Source organism: Amphiprion ocellaris, chromosome 15 (genome assembly GCF_022539595.1).
Source record: "Amphiprion ocellaris isolate individual 3 ecotype Okinawa chromosome 15, ASM2253959v1, whole genome shotgun sequence".
NCBI classification, from domain to species: domain Eukaryota; kingdom Metazoa; phylum Chordata; class Actinopteri; family Pomacentridae; genus Amphiprion; species Amphiprion ocellaris.
The window spans coordinates 26,447,402-26,470,167 of record NC_072780.1 but is presented as its reverse complement, the minus strand read 5'-3'; the positions used below and the strand labels follow the sequence as shown (position 1 = coordinate 26,470,167).

At 38.8% G+C, this 22,766-nt stretch overlaps 1 protein-coding gene across 1 annotated transcript in view; it reads right to left on the bottom strand.

Annotated features, from left to right (window-relative positions):
• The window catches only part of LOC111571913 (venom phosphodiesterase 1), a 57,099-nt gene extending 35,889 nt beyond the window's left edge, over window positions 1-21,210 (bottom strand). The window contains exons 1-11 of the mRNA XM_023275329.3: window positions 21,049-21,210; window positions 18,425-18,512; window positions 13,074-13,205; window positions 11,744-11,869; window positions 10,953-11,013; window positions 9,690-9,787; window positions 9,096-9,175; window positions 7,421-7,540; window positions 6,963-7,072; window positions 2,194-2,259; window positions 2,007-2,079 (exon numbers count right to left, since the gene is read on the bottom strand). Of these exons, the coding sequence (XP_023131097.2) occupies window positions 2,007-2,079; window positions 2,194-2,259; window positions 6,963-7,072; window positions 7,421-7,540; window positions 9,096-9,175; window positions 9,690-9,787; window positions 10,953-11,013; window positions 11,744-11,869; window positions 13,074-13,205; window positions 18,425-18,512; window positions 21,049-21,093 (999 nt within the window). The 5' untranslated portion in view covers window positions 21,094-21,210. The remainder of the gene's footprint in view (window positions 1-2,006; window positions 2,080-2,193; window positions 2,260-6,962; window positions 7,073-7,420; window positions 7,541-9,095; window positions 9,176-9,689; window positions 9,788-10,952; window positions 11,014-11,743; window positions 11,870-13,073; window positions 13,206-18,424; window positions 18,513-21,048) is intronic.
• Window positions 21,211-22,766: the final 1,556 nt, after the last annotated feature.

The following is a 22,766-nucleotide window of genomic DNA, read 5'->3' as shown; positions in this document are numbered from 1 at the left end:
CTGGATGCACTGAGCCCTTCTCTAACTACTTTTGTATTTACTATATGCACAGTTATTGCATTGCATCCACTCTGTTTCTCCTTGTGTCCTTTCGCTGAGTGTCCCTGGTCCCAGAGCTGGATGCTTCAGATGTGTGGTTGTTGTCCCACCAACTGGCCTACTCTCCATCTGTGGGATGCTGCTGCTGACCTTCCTCCAGTCCACTGCTTCCATCTGCCCATTTCCACCAGTCTACTCTGCATCACCCTCACTATACTTGATATGTTCATCTACATACTGTTTGCATTGTACTACCAGCTATATATGTAGTGTATTTAATACCAGGGCCTGACAACTTATGAATCAGTTTCAGTGTTAGCTTGTACTTTGTATGTATCATCTAGCTTATCACGCATGTATTGAACTGTGTGTTATATGTTCCTTGTTCCCCACCCTCCTCTTAGGATAGGATAGAATAGAATAGAATAGAATAGAATAGAATAGAATAGAATAGAATAGAATAGAATATGCTTTATTGTCATTATACAGTGTATAACGAAATTGGAAAGCTTCTCCTTTTCAGTGCAAGAAATCTTAAAAAAGTGCAAAACAGTCTATTTACAAATACACACACACACACACACACACACACACACACACACACACACACACACACACACACACACACACACACACACACACACACATATAACATGCCTCCTCCTCTGCCTCTACCTCCATCCCTCTATCTCTATCCCTCTATCTCTACCTTTCTACCTCTTCTGTCCCTCTCAACCCGCCCGGCCAGCAGGCAGATGGGTCCCCCCACATTAGAGCCGGGTTCTGCTCAAGGTTTCTTCCATGTTAAAAGGGTGTTTTTCTTGCCACTGTCGCCTTTTGGCTTGCTCTGGGGGTCAGGCATATGGGTTCTGGAAAGCGTCTTGAGACAATTTGACTGTAATTGGCGCTATATAAAAAAAAAATGAATTGGATTGAATAGATGAAAAGTGCACAAATAAATATAAATGAAACACAAACGTTTTTGTTGTTTAAGTTCACGTATATGTCTATTCATCGATTCAGTCGTCAACCAACACTGAATATAAAGACGTTGCTTATTGTGTCAAATATAGCTATTTGGCAAAAATGCAATTAATTGCGATTAATTAATTAATTACAAAACCTCACCTCCCACCACTAATTTTAATAGATGTTTTCCTTGATTTAAAGGCGAATACAAAAAAGGGATATCAAACTATGGAAGAGCTGGATAGCCTAGCCTGTTTTGAAAAAAACAACATCTAGCATGTGGGGTTAAGCCCTTATAATGACCAAGATAAGAGCTCAAATGTAAAATTACCCTGAAAATGGCTGAAGGCTTGTGAAGTAATATCATACTGGGGCTGCGTCTAGGGGCAGTTTTTATTTTCTCGAGCTAGCAAATGTCAGAAAGTGATGAAAAATTTCCATCAGCATTGCCCAGATAAAGGGTGACAAATGTCCTGTTTTGTCCACAACCCAGAGTTATTCAGTTTACTGCCAAAGAGGAGGAAAGAAACCATCAAATGTGCGTACGTGTCTTTCCATGCTTTATGTAATGGCAAACTTCCAAAGGTCACTGCACGACTGTGTAAGCTGTTTATTAAGAATCATAAAGAGTCTCATCTTTGCTGATTGGATTTAAATGATTTAAATAGCAATGCCATTAAGATTAATAAAGAAAGAATAAATTAATAAGCCCATTATTGGACTTCAGACTTTTTTAATCATGCCATTAAAAGCCTTATCTGTGACCACTTGTGCCAATGGCTAAGGATCTGGATCTGCAATTGTTACAGTGCCGTGCATCCAATATGATGAACAAGAGTGGTATTCAGAGGAAGTGAATATGAAGATCTGACTAAAGCAGATAAGTTGAAGATGGAATAGAGGGGAAAAGAAAATACAGATTCATAGAAGAGTCATAGAACAGAACAGAAAAATGAGAAACAGGGTGTTTCCTTTGCTTCTTTCTGAGGCGAACTTACCCCTCCGCTGACTGGACCATAACTGTGTCCAGATTTATCCGGTTCCTCCAGATACAACGTGTAGAAATCTGGTCTGGAGAGGAAAGTCCTTTTTTACTTAATTCCAATAAACAAAAACTTTTTTTGAATGACTGAATCCTGATTTGAACATGATGACCTCTTTGATGTAAATCCAGGAACAACCAACCTTTCATCATCAGGCAGCTGCAGCCACTTCAGAACGGTGAAGACTCGTTCCTCAAATGGCACTTTGCTAAAACAAACAAGCATTTTTGTATTAGACATGTTTAATTCTAAAGCCACTTGACAGCAGGGTTGAAAGGCATGTTTTTGTTTGTTTTTTTTTCAAATTGCAAAATATATACCATTTCCCTGTGAAAAAAGAAAGAAATGTTCAATTTTGGACTTTCTGTCAGTCCTGCTGATCGGTAATATTCTGTTTCATCACTTAAGTTGACCAAATACAAGCTCAAAAATCTACATGTCTAATGTAAAAAAAATGCAAGGAAACAGATTTTGTAAAAATCAAGAAAATCAGGAACATTTAATCTGAACTGCAGGCGGTGTATAGACAGAGCAAAGAGGAGAAAATATGAAAACAAATAAAAAATGCAAGTAATAAAGTACATGTTTCATGTAAAAATGTGCCCCAAAAGACAAAGCATTTGCAAGACAACAGACTTTGTAAAACTCAAGAAAATAAGGGACATTTCGGCTGAACTGTAGGCTGTGTATAGACAGCAAAGACAAGAAAATATGAAGACAAATTGAAAATATAAGCAGTAAAGTCTCATAAACATCCACTTACAAAAACAGATTCTGTAAAAATCAAGAAATTCAGAGACGTCTGCGTTGAATTGCAGGCTTTTTATGAAAACAAATCAAAAATGTAAGTAGTAAAATATTTATAGTATGTCAAGCAACACCTGTGAGCACTTAGTAAAATGTTGGACACATTAGTTATTTTTTTCCTCATTTTTCAATGATTTATGGCATTTAATCGCGTCTAAATGCACAGAATGCCAATGCCAGATTTATCTTAAGGTCAACCAAAGTGCTTAGGAGTAAAACAAATCATGAACAATACGAAAACAAAAAAAGCAAAACAATAAGACAGTAAAACAAAACAGATAAAAGATCCATTGAAGGTGGCTCTGTTCAACCAAAGGCCAGGGTGAACAAGATGTGTTTTAAAAATGGAGAGGCTATTCACAGATCACACAGAGAGGGACAATGCGTTCCACAGCGTGGGAGCCACAACTGCAAAGGCTCGATCTCCTCTGGCTTTCATGAGGAATCGTGGAACGAAAGGTCTTATGTGGATTGAAATACAAACATCACTGAGACATCAACGCCATTCACCTACACTGATCATATCTGTATCTTCCAAAAGTCCAATCAGCGTCAGTCTAGTTATATTCTATACTTTTGTTATCATTGCAAAACTCCCATGAAAAGATCGAAACCAGCATTGAATGATGTAATCTCTGCAGCCACTCCGTATCTCCCTATTGTGAGTCTGTGTGCTTTTTGCAGCAGTGGAATCAGGTGCGCTGCAGCTGCAGAAATCCACCAGGTGCAGGTTATCACAATCATAAGGTCTGCAAATAAAGATTCGCTTTTTAGCCCCAACAGAGACTCTGCTCATGTAGCCAGTCATGCTTGCAGCCTTTAGTAATCTGGTTTGATTAGCTCCAGCTTCATCTGGCAGTTCTATGCATGAATCAACCTCCTAATCCAGGTTTCCTGCCTTGTCTGTCTGCCTTCCTCTGCTCATTAAAACTTCAGCTGCCAGCTATTCGTCCAAGACTCAGCCCCCTGACTTCTAGCAATTCATCTGAACCTCAGCCCCCTGACTCCCAGCAACTAGTCTGAGCCTCAGCCCACTGCCCTGACTCTCAGCAATTAGTCTGAGCCTCAGCCCCCTGACTCCCAGCAACTAGTCTGAGCCTCAGCCCCCCAACTCCCAGCAATTTGTGTGCAAATCTGAAACCTGATCTGTCATTACTCTGTGCCATCAAGCTCCTCTGTTCAAAAACTTACACAGCATACAATTTTAATGTATTTATCTTAGGAAAGTATAGTTCTTTTGAAAGACTGATGTCTTTAAAGCCAAATACAAAGCAGGAAGTACAAGCTAACAGATTTTTGATTTTGGTCTTTTCATGACATTTGTGCATCCTGATCCTATGAAAACCATCACTCTGACCTTGTGACCCTTCTCCAGTAGCTAAAGACGAACTCCTCTCTGGAACTGTTGCCTGTTTATAAACTAAAATATTCTTATTGCAATAAAAAATTTTCCAGACGTCACTGTGCCAATATTCAGTGAATGTTATCACTCCCATCTGGATGAATACGCTGCACTGGATGAACTGCTCAGAACATCCAGGACGTAAATGCCACGTAAGCAGCTGTTATCTGAACTAGAAACACGTAGGACAGAGCATCAGAATGAACACTTTAAATTTCAACCATGAGATGATAAAGCTGAAGAACATCTGGTCTCCTAAAACATCACCTCCTAATCAACCCACCATCCCACGCAGTGATAAAAGGCTCTTACTAAATCAACACAGCACATCAGCACTGCATCACTTGTTGTGGCCTCTTTATTTCAATAATCACTTTGATGAGTTTCGTATTGCGTATAGTCTTATTGGCCAGTCCTCTATAAATATGTTACACATTTATTGATATTGCTCCACAGATCATAATGCTGATATTTGGCTCAAAGATCAAACCAAAGTATAAAATGTTACTGGAGGATAAACACTGAGCTTACAACACAGTTACAGTAACCTGTGAATCAGATGACATACATGAACACACTTTAAAAGTATAATCTGTGTAAACCTGAATCAGCAACTGACAGATATTTGGATGCTGGAGATGTCTCAACAACTAAAAAGCTCCACATTTGTCACTTTAGAGTTAAAATTTTACAGCTCTCCTGTTTTTTTCATCACTTTTCTCTTTCACAGGACATAAAAAGTGAACAATAAAACTGCTCGTGTTTTTGGAAGTTGGCCAACAATACTTGTTTGCTGAGAGTCAGCTGATTTTATTGACTGTTAAGTTCACTTTGTAGTGTTGGAGCTGTGTGGATGTGAACTTATCTGCACTTACAATATTTATCTTGGATTTTTTGAAGCCACCAGAATTTGCAGAATATTGTGGGTTCTCTTTGTGGTGGTTGGATCCCATTTCCAAAGAGAAACAGCACGATGAAGACAGAACGTTTTTCTACAACGCAACTTCCTCATTCTGACACTCATGTGACCACGAACAACCAGTCAGAATCAAGAAGGACTTAGACTGAGGTAACTGTAAATAAAGTTCCCACATAATTACTGTAACAGCAAAATCTGTAAATGTTGCTGTAAATATTCACATTTTTAGTAAAATAACTGTATGAATTACTACCAAAATATAGATTATAAAATTGAGCATCTTAGATTATGTTCACAATTCGAGCAACAAAGTTACAACACAGCCACATGTGGCCTGGTTGCATTGTCACCAAGTATGCATAAGCACTTTAACATTGAATAGATGAGTTTGAATGTCCAGATTTGAAATGACAGATGTTAATGGCGGCTGTTGCAGTGGATAAGATTATCTGAAAAATGCCACGGAATAGAAATGGCTCATCAGCAAAGAGTTTGTGCGAAACTATAGCTTTGTTCGTTGAAGCCTAGCCAAGTTCAAATTTATCAAAATTTTGGCATCTGGCTGCTCCAACATGGTGGTAAAACGGCTGCCGTGTGCATTTACAGGTGCAGTTTCGTGGTATATTTGAAAAACAAGCCACCTGCAATATGTGCAATGTCATTTTGTCCTGTCAAAATGCTAATTCATTACATTTTCACTGGCCAGAATTAAGGTTCAAGATATTTACAGCATGGTTCTGACTAGTTGAAACCTAAAGACTCTATAAAGGACAATGTTGAAATCTGGATTAAAGGAGAATTAAACATACTGTTGATCTAGAATAATGGATACCCAGAATTAAACTGTAGATTTCTGCAACTGGAAATCTACAGTTTAATGGAATTACAACTAATCATAATTTGAACTGTACATATCTGTAATGAGAAACCTATGAATAGTGAAAACGATGGTGTCCTGCAAGGAAGACTGACATAAATATCTGATATGCTCTTTTTGACAAGGAGGAATTGAATTACAGACATCTGCAACACAAATCCAGTCTATTAAAAATGTAGATGTCAGGATGCTGTTGAAGTGCTGCTCAAGCGCTAGTTGATGTTGGTATTGTTGCAGTAGAGTTAAATAGCATTCGGAAGTTGCTAATGACCAGAAGAAGCTATTGTTTCACATTTCAGACACAAAAAAGGAGATTGTTAGAGGAAAAACCACTGCATCATGTAGCAACTAGCTTTATTTTAAGTTAATGATTTCGACAGATGACACTTTTTTTGATTGCAGCAATTCAATGCAAGAACTGTAAATGGAGTTAATGATAAACCAATTATATTACATTCATGGTTGTGGTGCCCTACAGTATGGCTAACAGATTAGACTTAAAGAGGAGCTGAAAACGTTGACTTACTTGACCTTCATTGGATCAGCGTGAAGCAACAGATAAGAGAAGACTGTTTTTTTCTGTATAGCTTCCAAGTTTGCAGTGTGCATCTATCTATATCTGACTTAGTGATGCATAGTAAATGTTTAAAAAGTCTTTTTCTGGCAAGTATGACGGAGGTGAACATGATGTCTTAATCAGCTCCAAAACTTAATGGAGAGAAGATGAAGTTGAAAACAGCAGATCTGGCAGCTAATAGACTAGTGTATCTGGAGCACGAATGCTATCTCAGCTTTAACTTTGATGCATTTATTTAAAAAGAATCAAACTGACTTACATCGATACAATAGTTTACCCATATGGGCCTGATTTTGGTGCACAACCGGTCACAGAAATGCCAGTCTTACCCGTTGTAAGGTCGGTAGATATCAGGGTAGCTTCCGTTGATTTTAACCTCTGATCCCGGCCAGAAGAAGGTCCCAGACTTCAGTCCCTGATACTTTACTGTGTGCCAAATCTCCAGACAAATACAGGAAAGATGATCATTACTGATCAGTGTGGATCAACAGTAAATAAGGTGTCTATCTCTTGCAAAATTTAACGGTTATCTTTATCTAAAAGATTCCATTTGTCTTAGTTGCACCACTAAATCAAATGATATTATTCCCCTGGACCTCAACCATATCTTATCAGATCAGCACTGTGCTGGCATTTAGTTGATTTCACAATCGCATTCCACTGAACCAACTGAGGCTACATATCTTTGCATGTACAAAACCAAGGGAATTTTTTTTTTTAAAAAAGAAAAAGAAATGCATCTCAAGCATCGTTTGCATGGCTTTCTATCAAAGCTAACATGACTCACGGGTTGTCCAAGGTACCAAGCAGGATTTTCTTTCTCTGAATTGGAGAGACTGAAGCTGGCATCAAGCACCGGGTCATACATAGAGTTGTCAACCAAGCCATTAGACTCAGGATAGAGACCCTGAAAGAGGAGGTGGAGGGTAGAAACATGAAAGGGGGTTTGGATCTGAACCAGTTTCTCTATAAAATTGATGTATGAAGAGGACATTGGCAGTGAATCATCACATGTTTATGACAGAGTGGAGCGATCCCCATGAATGAGTCACTCAGTGTGAAAGTGAACTTGGTGGATGGTATTCCCTCACTTCAGAACAACTGATTTATGGTGGATTTCCTGGAAAATTTCTGCAGCAATTCTGTTACACACAGCTGAGATATTTCAGCTGACTCAGGGGTGCTATTAGATGGTGGAACTAAAGTTGTTTCCCAAACACAACAGACACATGATTTTTTTTTTTTTTTTTTTTTTAAATAAATGGGAACATCTCGTCTCAGATTGATGCCGAACAACTGGTTCAACAACTGGTTCTTTGGTCTCGGGTGGACAGTTTTAATTCCTTATTGTCAGGATGTCCTAATAATTCTCTGAAAAACCTCCACCTGATACAAAATGCTGCAGCCAGTGTTCTGACAGGAAGTAACAGAGGAGTTATTTTCAGCTGCTCTTCATTGGCTCCCAGTAAAATCCAGAATAGAATATCTAATCCTTCACCTCACATATAAAACCATTCGTGACCCTGCTTTATGTTATCTTAAAATCATTATCATACTATATTATCCTAACAGAACCCTTCTTACAGTTTTGAAAAGCAAACTAGGATGCAAAACCTTCAGTTATTTAGTCTCTCTCCTGTGAAACCTACTTCCAATTTGACTTCAGGACACAGTAACTCTCTACTTTAAGGATTAGGCTTAAAGCTTTCCTTTTAGATAAATCTTGGCCTTCTCAGGTGATCCTGAAAGACTCCCTAGTTTTGCTGCCTCAACTGTTGGAGGAGCCTGGGGGCCTTCTCATGACACTTTTTCCATTTGCCACCACTGCATGTCGCTAGCTTTGTGTCTTCTCTTTCTGTAGTTTGTGTTTTGTCCTGTCTGCAGGTATCTCTTATTTTTCTCATCTGCAGTTACTGATCTCACCAACCTGCTCAGTGTTTATTGTTGTCCTATGCTTGGTTTAGCTGTTTTCTCACTGCTATCCTTTAGCCTCAACCTGTCTGGTCGAGGCAGACGTCCACCCTCCCTGAGCCTGGTTCTGCCGGTGGTTTCTTCCATGCAAAGGGGAGCTTTTTCTGCACACTGTTGCCAAAGAGCTGCTCAAAGGCAATCATTGGATTTGTTGGGTTTCTCTTGGCAATATATTTTTGTAGGGTCTGCACTTTACTATGTGTAGCATCCTGAGATGACTTATGTTGTGCATTGGCGCCATATAAATACAACTAAATTGATATATGCAAACATTAACACTAAATTACTTGAGAAACTTTCAACCACGGCTTGCTAAAACTGCATCCTTTTGGTTCAGTGCAGCATTATTCAGAGCAACAACACAATGCAGACAAGACTACAGTTGGTGCATCACTCCCAGAGCTGCACTGGATTAGATCTGTCTTCCTGGCAAAGTGCTCGGTGAGGGTTCGTGTGCATGGCTCCGTGTGCAGCAGTGCAGGTGCTTTTACCGTAACAATGGTGTAATGATTCGGGAACGTCTTGCTGGGAAAAGCTGCCTGCATGTATGGAGCCGAAGTTCCACACGCCCCTGTCAACATAAAAGATAACAGGATAAAATGTGACGTTGGAAGATGGGAGTTGTGTGCTGAAGAAAATTAAATACATCAAAGGCTTCTTAGTAATAGGGATGGGATGTGTCATTGTTCTGTATGTGAGCTGGATAAATCATTTAGTCCATGAGGGCAGGTCAACTGACACAAACACTGGCAAGCACTTTAACCACAAACTGTTTTGAATGAACCAGAAAACTGAATGGAAAAGGAAGCTCACACACAAAGGCAAAATCCAGCTGTTATGTGCTTTAACAAAATTTCTATCTGTTAGTTGACTCTTAAGAAGTTGAGCTCAGACATCTGCAATACATATCCAGTCTACTAAATAAATGTAAAACCAGCTCGCCGTTTTGAAGTGGCCTAATGTGTGTGTGTGTGTGTGTGTGTAGAGCAATAACTACTACCTGCATTTTCTGTAAGATGTCATGTTTTTGTGGTGAGATGATCAAAATGGAATGTGGAACAGAGTGTAATGTGGTTGACACTAACTGAGTTTGTCCAGAACAGGGATTAGAGTGCCCCACTTCTGCAGGTAGTCGGCCCTCAGACCATCCAAAGAGACGAGCAGCAGTGGCTGAGACTTAAAGCTGTGAGAGAAACAAAAAAGATTCAGCCGGGAAAATACACACACGGATGGATGGATGGATGGATGGATAGATAGGTAGATAGACAGATCTGCTGATATTTACAATAAAGATCCACATTTGTTTTGGTTTTTACAATAGAGGAGCAAAATAACAAAGACTGTTCTAATGTCTAAGTACAGTGTAAAAACAGAAGCACACATTCAGATAAAATGCCACTATTAACCATTAACCATTAACATATGAGTCACCATTAACCACAACAAACTGGATTAGGCAACAAAAACAAAAAATGCATGTGGCGTTTTCCGAGTGTCAGCCTCTGCAAGCCTTTTTTTTTTTGGTGTAGAACAAACAATTTGAAATTCTAAGACTGCCATTTGGCACCTGACAAGGAGCCGACATGTTGTTTGTGCCTTCATTTTGAAAATGCCACTTCTTAATCTGGAACAGAAAACACAAGTTTTCTTCCCCATCCAAAACCTTTGGCTTTGGATGGGGATTTTTTTCCATCTTTGAAAGGGTCATCATCCACACCTTTATTTTGTTATGTATTTACTCAGGTGTTTTCCAGTATCTGCTTTCCCACCTGATGATGCTGCTGCAGTTGATACCACATTTTGCCAGTATTTGCCTTTTTGCATTGAATCAAAGTCAAATTTAGAATTGATTTTGAAATTTCACTTGTTTAAAGTCTTTGAACGGGTTGGTGCCTGATCTCTGACCTTTTAGCTTTCTGCACAGTGAAGACTTGCTGGCTGTCCTGACATCCTTGATTTGAAAATCCACTTTTATTCCTCTGCTTTTAAACCGGATGGAGTTTTGATAGATGCCTTTTACTTGTGTTGTCTTACTGGTTTATTATCTTGTGTTTTACTGTTCTTTTAGCTGTACCACACTTTGGTCCAAACTTAACTGCTATGCCCGGTACAGGTGGAGATTCTAACTGTACATTAGGCTCAGAAAAGTAGACATGCATTGCAAGAGAAAACAGATTTCCATCAGTTCTATTCAGTTCAATTCAATTCAATTTTATTCATGTAGCACCAATTACAGTTCAAATTGTCTCAAGACACTTTACAGAACCCATATGCTCTTCACATCACTGAATTTACTGCATTTCCTTGTCAGTGATGACAAATCTTTCACCTTTATAATAAAATCTTACCCAGCAGGACATGAAGGGGCTGACAGGTCCTCACATTTATCATACACCCACTCAGTCTCCCCTGCAGCAAGGTGAAAAAAGAAAGAATCATGGCTAATATTCTGTATTTCCCCATTGCATATCTTAAGTCACAGTGCATTTCATTGCATCTATCAATAAAGTAAAATGTAATGGTTAACTATACATGGACAGGTATAACAATGGGTTTGGATTTGCAAATCTTTGATGTTGCGCTAAAGATTTATTAAGCATTACAGCTGGGCGCCTCATACAAGAAATGCCACCAAATATAGTTGTGTTTGACCCTAAATTGCCTAAGCTAGCAGCACATTTGTTCAGCCAAATGTCTTGAGTTTCTATTTGCAATGCAAAAGCTCTCTTTCTCAGCCATGTCCTGCTCAGAAGTTGCTAATCCTGAAAAGAACCTTTTAAGCTGCAGTTTACAATTGCAGGAGGCTCATAGACCCTGAGAAGAACTCAGAATAACATTTCCCAGGACTAAATCAGTGTTTAAATCAAACATACCCATATGAGTCTTTTCAGGTCACTCAGGTTGCTGTCATTTACAGCAAAGTCATTTCCAACAAAATAAAAACTCACCACCCTGCATAGTCTACGTGTTGCATATGTGGGGATATAAGACACCAGGCAGCTCTAATTTACAGTTTCTTAGGGTTAAGCAGCTCCAATCTTCCCCAGCCTTGTCTTATCTTCATTTATTATCATATAATAATATTCACTGTTTCTTCTCAAGATTTTTTTTTGTTTTTTGTCATCCTGCAGAGTCTCACCGTGGCAGACATGTTTATAATTGGTGCAACAGTCCCCTGCAGACAAACAGTCATCAGAGCAGTGACATTTGCTCTGATTCAGCCTCTTCTCGCCACATCGCAGCCTCGTGCATTCCCACTGCTGGGCTGAAGAAAACAGGTTTAGAGTTAGGTGCAAATTGTAATTAATTTTAACTGAGGATAAAAACATTTGCAAATCTGCAATACTTTAATGTAAATTCCCATTTTCCTCAACCCTCTGAACCGTTAACACCATTTCGGGGGGTTGGAAGCAGAGTAGTCTAACCCACAAATAATCCAAACTGAGTTTTAAATCATTTCTGTAATATTTTATGGTCTAAATTTTAGTGGCAAAGTGGTCTAACCCACAATTATAGCTTTACAGTGGCACTTTGACTGTTAGACCATTCTTGAAAACACAAAACTTTGAACCTGCACTTCTCAAAAACTACACAAGGTCGGTTAGACCACTCTGCTTGGTAACCCTTCATTTATCAGAGCCAGAAATTGTAAAAACAGCAAGAATTGTGAGATTGTTGGCTTTTCAACAGTCCTTGAACTATTAACCTGTGACATTCTGTTGAGAAAATCAATAAAATCTAAGCTTAAAATTGTGATATTTAAAGATCAAAAACATTTTATCCCATGTCTCATTTAAAGATTTGACTGAAATAAATAGTTTTTACTAACAAGACTCCATTGAAATGCTAAAGAGTCTGTGCTCTTTGGTGTAAACAAGAAGCTACGGACAAAAATAGCGACAAAAATTAGTTTGAGATTTTTTGGCTGAACTGCAGTCAGTGTTTACACAGAGCAGAGACAAAATACATTAAACTGAAAACAAGTTTGAAATGTAAGTAGTAAAACATTTATAGCAAGTAGAGTCACCGTTTATTCCAATAATGGTAACACCAGTTTGCACTTGGAAAAATGTTGCACATCTTGATTCCACATTTTTCTTCAGCCTTAACTTTACTATTTCCCCTTTTTTATGATTCATGAGCATTAAAACTGTGTCTTGTTGCACAGAGGACATTTTCTCTGCTTCAAGCCATGATTGCTGTGTTCTGACAGAGGTTCAGGACTTGAAAAATTAGCCCATAGGGAGTAAAAATGTGACAAGAAAGCAAAACCATCCACAAACTGTTTGGGGTTTCCATAAAGCGAAGCAAAAACTCTGATTATCATCATCAGCTCAACTGTGAAGGCATCGACATACTACTGCTTATAAAGATGACCGACTAGGAGAAAGGTTCCTGGCTGTAGAATCAGAAATATCCTAACTGTTCTTGGAGGTTGTTTCACTGAGAGGTGAAAAACAGCGTCTCACTAGGAACGGTGCAGATGTCCTGGTAGTCGTAGCAACAGTCGGTGGCATTACAGCTGCTGTCACATCTGCAGCCGAGGATCTCGTCGTCGTAGGGCTCGTAGCATCTGTCCCTGCAGGATGTGTGGGGAGTGACTGGAAGTGAAAGACAACATAAATCCTTGACATGTTATTTAACAGTGGGTGTGTTGAAGCTCTAAGACGTATCCAACTAGTGTAGTTGTAGCACCTGGCTTTTTATACATCTTTTCACACCAAGGGAATATTCTTTACTCTTATTTTTATCTGCTTTGCAAAGTTCAACTTTTGAGTTAAAAATGAACAATTACGTTGATATATCGGTCCATCTAGTGCTGATTAAAAATATTCATCCGCCTTGAAAGTTTTCCTCTTTTACCACTTCTCCACATTTACTCATGGTCAGTTTAAGCTGGCTGTTTTGACGCCAAAAAAAGACTCTTTCATGTCAAAATGAGTGCAGATTTCTACAAAATGATGGGAATTAATTAAAAATACGAAATGTCAGACAAATGATTGCATAATATATAATGAATAAATCTGCCCAGAGCACGTCGTCCTCAAAAACTGAGTTACCGTGAGGTAGGCCACCAAGACATCTATGACTTCCTCTGGAGGAGTTACAAGCTTCATAGAAAAACTGTTGCTTGTTTTTCAACACAGAAAGCTTCATGGGAGAGTAGCAAAGAGGAAGCATCTTACATTACATCTCAGCTAGACTTTCCCATGGGGCATGTGGGTGACTGAATCAGAACCATTAAATAACGGCATGGAGATAAACACATCTCTTTCCTTCTCCTGTGTTTTTTGATAAACTTTGGGGCTTTCTAGTGCAGTTAATTTGTTTTTTGTCTCTTCAGTGTTTGTCTGTCTGGAAGATAATGAGCCTCCCCTGATAATTCATAATACTTTTCTGGCACGCAGGTATCGCTGTGTGTTTGATTTATTATGACAGATGGGAAAACAAATGATCTCCTATCTGAGAAAAATAGATATCAGATGAGTCAACACACGTACACTAAAGTATGTACACATTTTTTCCTACCTTCTGACCTCTGCGGCTGTGAAATTTACTCTGGAAATAAGTAATTGAATAAAGTTTCTCAAAACTTTCGATGGCTGTATTGGGACTTAGATATACACTACCAGTCAAAGTTTGGACCTACCTGCTCATTCAGTGGTTTTTATTTAACTATTTTATACATTGTAGATTAATACTGAAGACACAAAAACTATAAAAAGAATACATATGCAATTATGTTGTAAACAAAAAAGTGTTAATATTCAGTATTAATCTACAGTATAGAAAATAATACAAATAAATAAAAAGCATTGAATGAGAAGGTGTGTCCAAACTTTTGACTGGTAGGTAAATAAATACTTTCACAGTATTTAATCTTGAAAATGACATTTTTTTCCCTGAAATATGAAGTTATCTTTCTCAGCTTTGAGTCAAACACATGTAGATTTTTTTTTCACAATATCTATTGGTATTTACAGTATAATCCAATGTAAATATACGGACCACAAACTTATTCTGACACACTTGTGTTATTGTGTTTTAGGTCAAAATTATTCCTTTACGCTGCTGATGTAATGACATAAACATTTCTGCATTTCTTTCACATAAACTTAAGGTTCAGCCTATATGTAGAAATATTTTAACTGTTGATTTTTCTTAAAAATACATATACAAAATAAATAAATATATAACTACATACATATGAGCTTTGTTGTTGTTGTTTTTTTTAAATATTCTATTAATTTTAGAACAATTCAAAATTAAGACTCCATTCTCACAATAGTTTAATGTCCTACATGATGGTTTTTCTTAGTTATTTTTTTTTCCCTAATAGTTGCTCAGTATTGCAGCGTTTGTTAGTTTTGGCTTCACAGTCACAGTGTCTAGTAACAACATATCCCAGTGGTTTGACAGGTTTTTCCTTTAATTGGAATTTAAAACCTGACACCACATGAAGACCTGCATCGATGAGACAGTCATAAGTCACATTTCCAGTCTAGCGATCATCATGTGACAAGACATGAAATATCAGCACAGCATCATGGTGTGAATCATCTGCACATGACAGCTGGAAATTGATCGTGAAAAATAGTGACTAGTCTTTCCATGACTAAACAGTTTCTTTAACCTTTCCCAAGTGACAGATTTTCAACTGTCAGAAAATATGAGTCGCATAAATTTAAAGGGCAAATGGCACATTTAAACAGGCTGTAATAAAGCTAACAAATGGCAAGATGTTTTGCATAATCATAGCTGGATACTACTTTGCCGTAGAGGTAGATAGTATATGTTTATGAGGAAAGCCTTTGAGAAAACAGTACCACCATATTAATGATATAGTCCATTAATGCTCTAACCGCAAAACCCACCGGTAGATTTAAAAGCAAGTTACCTTTAAAATTTCTCCAAAATCAAAACGTTTATCAGTGAGAAACAACTGCAAACAGCAAGAACTGGACTCGCAGCTTTTGGAAAACACTCACTTGGAACAACTCATCTAATGATAAATCTAAGCTTAAAATTATAATATTTGATCGAAATGACTTTATTCTAGAGGCCTCCTATGCTCCTTGAGGCAAACAAATTACTTTCATTATTTATTTATGTGTTTATTTATTATTTGGCTCTGCAATATGTTGAGCCACAATTGTTTTACAGTATCATAAACATCTATGGGCACTTGAAAAAATGTTGTAGGTGTTAATTCCCTTGTTTTTTGGTTTGTTTGTGAAAAAAAAGTTTTTCACGTTTTGGTGTTTTGGGGGGGGGGTTGTCATGTTTACAGCATTAGAACTGCATCATACTGCACAGAAGTTTTCATTGCTTGTGCTGTTTCTATACAGATGCAGGACATGATATTGTGGTGAAAAATGAGACATAAAAATGTGACAGGAGCAGAAAAATGCAGAGAAACTGCTTTGGGATTTATATTTACTGCTAGAATATCAATTTGCCCTGTAGTGCAAGTTAAAAACCATAAGCAGCATATCTGATTGCTGGATACTTTCAAATGGTGAAGTACCTATAAACATTCACATGACTGTGAAATCTAATTTCATGTTTGATAGTATGCGTGCAGCAAGTCAGTCTTACTGTGGAAAGCTGCACGTATGCTGACAGAAAAAAAACAAAGGATTCATCTTGATCTCAGGCCTTGTGTGGAAACATGATAGTATCTTGTGCTCCTTCAAATGAATGAACTGAAGCATAAATTGTCAGCTGAGCGTTGACGTTTCTGTTTGTCTGCTTTCCATGATTCTTACATATCACGCACTGTTCAGTAATAAACAGCTGACCTCAGCAGGAAAGTAGAACAATAATAGAATTTACTAAATGGGAAATTCCGGGAAAACACACACACACACACACGCACGCACGCACGCACGCACGCACGCACACACACGTAGTTCCTCATTTTTCACAGCAGAAAATGTCCATTCATGATAAAGAGAGAGTTGCTCCTTGTTCAAGTCACCTAAGCTCTTCAGTTACATTACAATTTAATTTTGCAGTCGCTAGACTGAGATTGAAATTCAGTTTAAAAGACAGCCTTAAATATTTCAGGCTCATAGTTAATGTAAGTGTTGGTGGATAGGGTTATGCAGACATCAGGCTGTAACGGTCTACAATGGAAGTAAATACCCATCCATCCATCCATCCATTATCTATACACCGCTTAATCCTCATTAGGGTCGCGGGGGAGGCTGGAGTCTATCCCAGCTGACTCGGGCGAAGGCAGGGGACACCCTGGACAGGTCACCAGTCTGTCACAGGGCCACATACAAAGACAAACAAGCACTCACACATTCACACCTACGGGCAATTTAGAGTAATCAATTAACCTCAGCATATTTTTGGACTGTGGGAGGAAGCCGGAGTACCCGGAGAAAACCCACACATGCACAGGGAGAACATGCAAACTCCATGCAGAAAGATCCCGGGAAAGCCGGGATGCGAACCAGGGATCTTCTAGCTGCAAGGTGAAAGTGCTAACCACTACACCACTGTGCAGCCCGGAAGTAAATACCCAGGAGCAATTTTAGTTAACTGCCAAATAATTTCAAATTGTCCTGTCAAGAACTGCATTACTTCTAAGTTAAACAGTAGAATATTTCATCTTATTGACAATCACTCACAAATATGTCACTGAATGTACCTGTGGTCATACAAGTTATAAAATCTGTTATCACTGAAACCCAACTGAGTACATCTGTTCTCCAGTCAGCCTAACTGCATAAACATGGTTATGAAATCCCCCGTGAACTTTCTCAGTTTAGAAGCTATGGACTGTGTCTGTCTGCATGTCTTCATCATAGCTCCATCTGGAAAGAACTGCCAGAGGAGCTGAAAAATCTGATTGTGAGACTTCACAAAGATGGAAAAGGATTCAGAAAGAATAGTAAACCAGCTAAACCAGAGGAAGCACAGTTGCGGCAGTAATCGGGAAGAATAGAACACGGCATAGTACCACTAATCAGAGCTGCAGTCGTCATAGCCCTAAAATGAGGCCACTGACGGGGGAGTTGAGTGAACTGACTTTCTGTGACAGCTCAGACAGTTTACAGAACAATTCATAACATTTTTGGTATGTTAGGACAAAGACAAAGTTGTCTGACTCAGATGGATCCAGCAGTTTGCTGTGAACTCAACCAGGACTACCACAGTGAAGGCATAGTCCTGACAGTGAAGCATGGAGGTGGGAGAGCGATGTGGGGCTGCATGAGCATGAAGGCAAAAACTGGTGGGGAGATGATATTTATAGATAGCATTATATAATGTCTTTGGATTTTCCAAAACACCTGCTGACAAGATGCCTCCTAGTCTGCAGAAATTTGGCAGAAGATGAATACTGCAGCATGATAATGATCCAAAGCACAAAATCAACAGAGTTTCTGTAGATGAACCAAGTGAAAACTATGACCTGACTCAAATCTAATAGAACACCTTTGTGATAGTGTAAAGAAAAAGAGACAGCAAATAGCTACAGAAATACCACCTTAAACAACACTTAACATCAGTTACCGATGTACATTTAGAACTGTATCTGCATTTAGGGAGATATTCACTCTCTTTCTAATGTTAGTGAGTGGATGTGAGTTCCTTGAGCATGAACTTTTGACTGAATACAAAAACCATGAGTCACTCTGCTTCTGAGTCACCATAATTGATCTATCTTTGTCATGGCAATGCAGGTCAGAAATTACCAAAATATGCTGGATAATAAAGAATGGAGATATGCAGGGGCATCAGTTACAGTATTAGTATGTGAGCATTCAGATGTGAGTGCATGTGATATGTGGGTGACTCACTGCACCTTTGTTTTGGCATCTCTGCAATTCCAGTCCTAATCCAAGTCCCAAACCCAGGATCAAGATCACGATCGACACTGCCAAGGCGCCAATCTGTGACACACAAAAACAGACACACACGCACACACAGATTTCCTTAGATCATGCGGAAACAGAATTGCAATTTGAAGCTATCAACGAGTCTTTAACTTACAGGACGAGACACAGATTTGGGTTCAACTAACAGCTGTCCTCCCACAACTCACACTCAGTTAATCACAATCAAACGGACTAAAAGGACAGTCTCAATCTGTGAGTCATGGAGTGATGTCTTTTATAAACAGTATAAAAGGGCAGCAAGTTCAACACCAACAACATTTGTCATTCGTTTGCAAGAGACAAGTGTTGTGTTGCGTAAGTGGAGCTGAAAGCTGTCTGTGACATGTCCTTCACATTCCTGTGCATGTTGCTGCTGCAGTTCAGTTTCCGTGTTGCTCTTATAACTGTTGTATACCACTTTAAACCCGAACTTGCAGTGCGACCGCATGTTTAAATTTGGTTTGTAGCTGATGTAGGCTTTGTTCACAGAGGAAATGTTGTTTTGCTATTTGTTGAGCATCTTTGAACAATCATTCTATAATGATCACACTGTTTTTTTCAGACTCCAGATGTCTAAAGTGAAGATAAACATTCATTTGCTGGAATAATTAAGTTTTCAAAAACATAGCTTGGAGTAATTATAATTTTTTCATGAAGTCTTTGTTATTTTGGGCTCCATGGTAACTTAGCAGGTTGAGTGGTGACTCATAAACAGGGGTTATAGTCCCTGATGCAGTGGTCATGAGTTTGAATCTAACTCATGGCCCTTTGCTGCAGGTCCTTCCCCCGATTTTCTCCCCGTTTTCCTGTCTCTCTCTCTCAGTGCTATTCTATCAATAGAGCTAAAAAAGGCCCAAAAAAAATCTTGAAAATCATTATTATTTTAATCAATGAAGGCAGAAGAGGACTGTTTTCACATCTGAGTCTTGTTTTCAAGAGGCAGCAAACAAAGTGGTCTAGAACCTGATGGACAAAAATTTGTTCAAAGTGCTTTGACTGACGAAGCACAAGCAGGATACCCAGAGGACCAAACAGCACAAGGCAAAACAGTAAGATGAAACAAAGCAAGGTGAAATTCTGATTATGATCAATTATTTAAACAAGACGATAAATGATGCAAAAATGCAAAACACACTATATGAATATTATTAAATATAAATAGAATAATAAAAGCACTACAACCCTAATGAGCTATAAAAAGCTTAATGCACAATAAAAGCACAACATCTCAAGTCTATAAAAACATGCTTTACTGAATCTATGAGCCTTATCTTCACGTGGCAGGTCAGTGATTTCTTTGATCTGAGGTTCAAAAGTTAAATCTGTATCAAATAGCAGGTACCAAGTTTCTTTAAGACAAAGAGACAAGGCTGCCTTCAGTGAGAGTGGTACAGTTTGGGAGACCAAACAATATAATTTCTGACTTTAAATTATTTAGTTGACGAAAACTTTGTGCCATCCAACAGCTCCCATCACTGAGATGATCTAAAACAACAGCCTTCTTGAGTTATCACATCTCCAGGGAATGTATATGTGTGCATCATCTGCATGTAAAGAATTATTGTGTTGTTGAATAATTGGTGTCAGGTCTTGGAGACATCTTCCTTATGGAGGAAACTCCTTTTGGTGGCATGTGTCTGTGATACATCAACAACTGAAGCTGTACCAGTCAATCTGTCCATCTCATGCTCCATTTTCTTATCACTAATGAACAAGGTTCCAAGATACTTAAACTCCTTTGCTTGTGACAGCAACAGCAAAGGAGCAATCCACTGATTTCATGCACAGTACCATGGCATCAGACCTTGGAGGTGCTGACTCTCATCTCAACGGCAAACCACCCCAGTGTTCTCTAAAGGTCAAGACCCAATGAAACTAACAGAACTACATCATCTGCAAAAAGCGAAGATGTGACTCTGAGCTTCCCAAACCAAACATGCTCCTCAACATGGCTGCACCTTGACAACAACCTTGCCAGAAATTTGTTTGACTTTTTTCTAAGAATACAGGCACAGCTCTTCCTTTGGTTGCACAAGGACCAGGGACCACATTTTTAGGTGTTCTCTAAGTGCATAAAACCTTTGTAGACTAAATGGTCAAACTGTCAAACTCTCATGACCCCCTCAACTCTGCAAGAGTATATGGCTGCGCCAATGTTCCATGGAAGCAATAGAGAATAAAACTAGACTTACTGAAAGTAATGCATCTGTAAGAGTGGCACTAACGCACAGTCACTCACATATAAGCCTTACTTACTTTCTGCATATTAGTGGAACCCATTTAACTTTCACTTCTGATTTCAAACTTCATATCAAATGTAAATTCACTGAGTGTCTGTTGCATGAACCTACCTGAGATTGTGGATTGTCTGACAGATGGCACCACTTTTTGCAGCATTTACTAATATTCAATATGTAAGCATGAACCAGAAGCTTCTAAAATGGAAGCTTGCATTTAATTAAAGTCCTCAACTCGTATCCAGTGTTTAAAACAAAGACATAAAAGCCTTTCACTGAGCAGTTCAAAACAACAACAAAAAAACAGTACTCACAATGATCTTCTTCTTGTTTTTCTGTGCATCCTTTGACCAACCCATGTCTGCCGTGAAAGCGCAGTCACACAGTCTTGAGCAAAGAAAGACAGACGACAGATAGACCCAGAGGGAAACACATTTCTCTTCTCGTGGCTAAAGGGAGGATTCACTGCAGTGACCTCTGGACCAGGTGCAAGCAGTGAAAAGTAACTGATTACCAGAAACGAGGAGATAACCTCACATTTGTGTGTTTTCAGATGATGTTCCCTTTGACGCCTTTGAACACCAGAGGCTCACCTGAGAACACGGCAGATGAAAAGGTAATAAAAAGCAAAATTAGCAAGATGTGGATAATCATTAGCCACAGCCTGGAATACAGACATTCAGAGTGCCAGTGCGAAGTGATCTGATTGCCCAGACTATCGATAACTGATAATTCCTTGGGAATATTTATTACTTTATTGGACAGAATTATAGTTCTAGTGCAACTGTGGCTGATAATAAACTATTATTGATGCTGAGATGATGAGAAATGTTGACTCACACCTCGCCGCCAGTCTATGGACACCTGCTGTATCGAAGCAGATGGGACGACTCAGGTTATTTAAGTGTCGTCAGAGACCTTGAGCTTGGAACTGCAACAAAGAGCCTCACTCGATAAGCTGTGATTATTTGAATTATGAAAAATAGTTACCTTTGGACTGGTAGGTTGCCTTTTAGTTGGCACTGCAGTAAAGTCAAGAGCAACGATATGGACACACAGCCCAATGCACAGACTCAGTATTTGTTGAATGGGTTTCCTAAAATTTGGGAGGATGTATCTCAATTTCAGAAAACACTCAGAGGCTTTTAAAGAACTAAAACACATACCAATGTGTACATATAATTCACTAATTAATAGTCTTGAATTAATAATTTGTGACATTGCCTAAACCACTCACGCTTTTAGTGCTTTTCTCCAAAGCAATGCCAATTAATTAAGCATATGAAACATACAAAGAGTTAAGTATAACATAAATATTCACCTTCTTCAAGTCAGTATTTAGTAGCTGCTCCTTTGGCTGCAGCTACAGCACTGAGCCTGTGTGAATAGGTCCCGATCAGCCTGAACATCTGGACCCTAATTTTACCTAATTTTTCTTTAGAAAACTACACAAGCTCTCTCTGGGTTGGGCATAAATTGTAAGGGAACAGCCCTTTGTAAGTTCAGCCAAACATTTGCAGGGGGATTGAGGTTTTGTCTCTGACTCAGCCACTCCAGAACATTCATGTTATTGTTTTTAAATCATTTCTGTGAAGCGTTGGCTGTATGCCTCAGGTCATCGTTTCGCTGGAAGACAAATCTTCATCTAAGTGGCAGGTCTCTTGCAGTCTGCTTCAGGTTGTCCTCTGGGATTTCTTTATATTTGCTGCATTCATTTTACACTCTACCTTTATAAGCCTTCCAGGGCCTGCTGCCATAGAGAAGCATCCCCACATCATGATGCTGCCACCACCATGCTTCAAGGTGGAGATGGTGTTTTTGTGATGATATGCGATGTTGGTGCCTAACATATCGTCTAGCCTTGGTGTTGTCAGACCAAAGAAGCTTCTTGCAGACTCTTCACTAAATGAGGTCTGGCTCAGTCAACAGTCAAAGTAATGACTGCTGTGTGCTTCTACACAACCAGATGTAGTGTCTTGTTGCACATGCTACGCATTTAGCAAGAAAGAAATAGATCAAATCTTCATCTGCA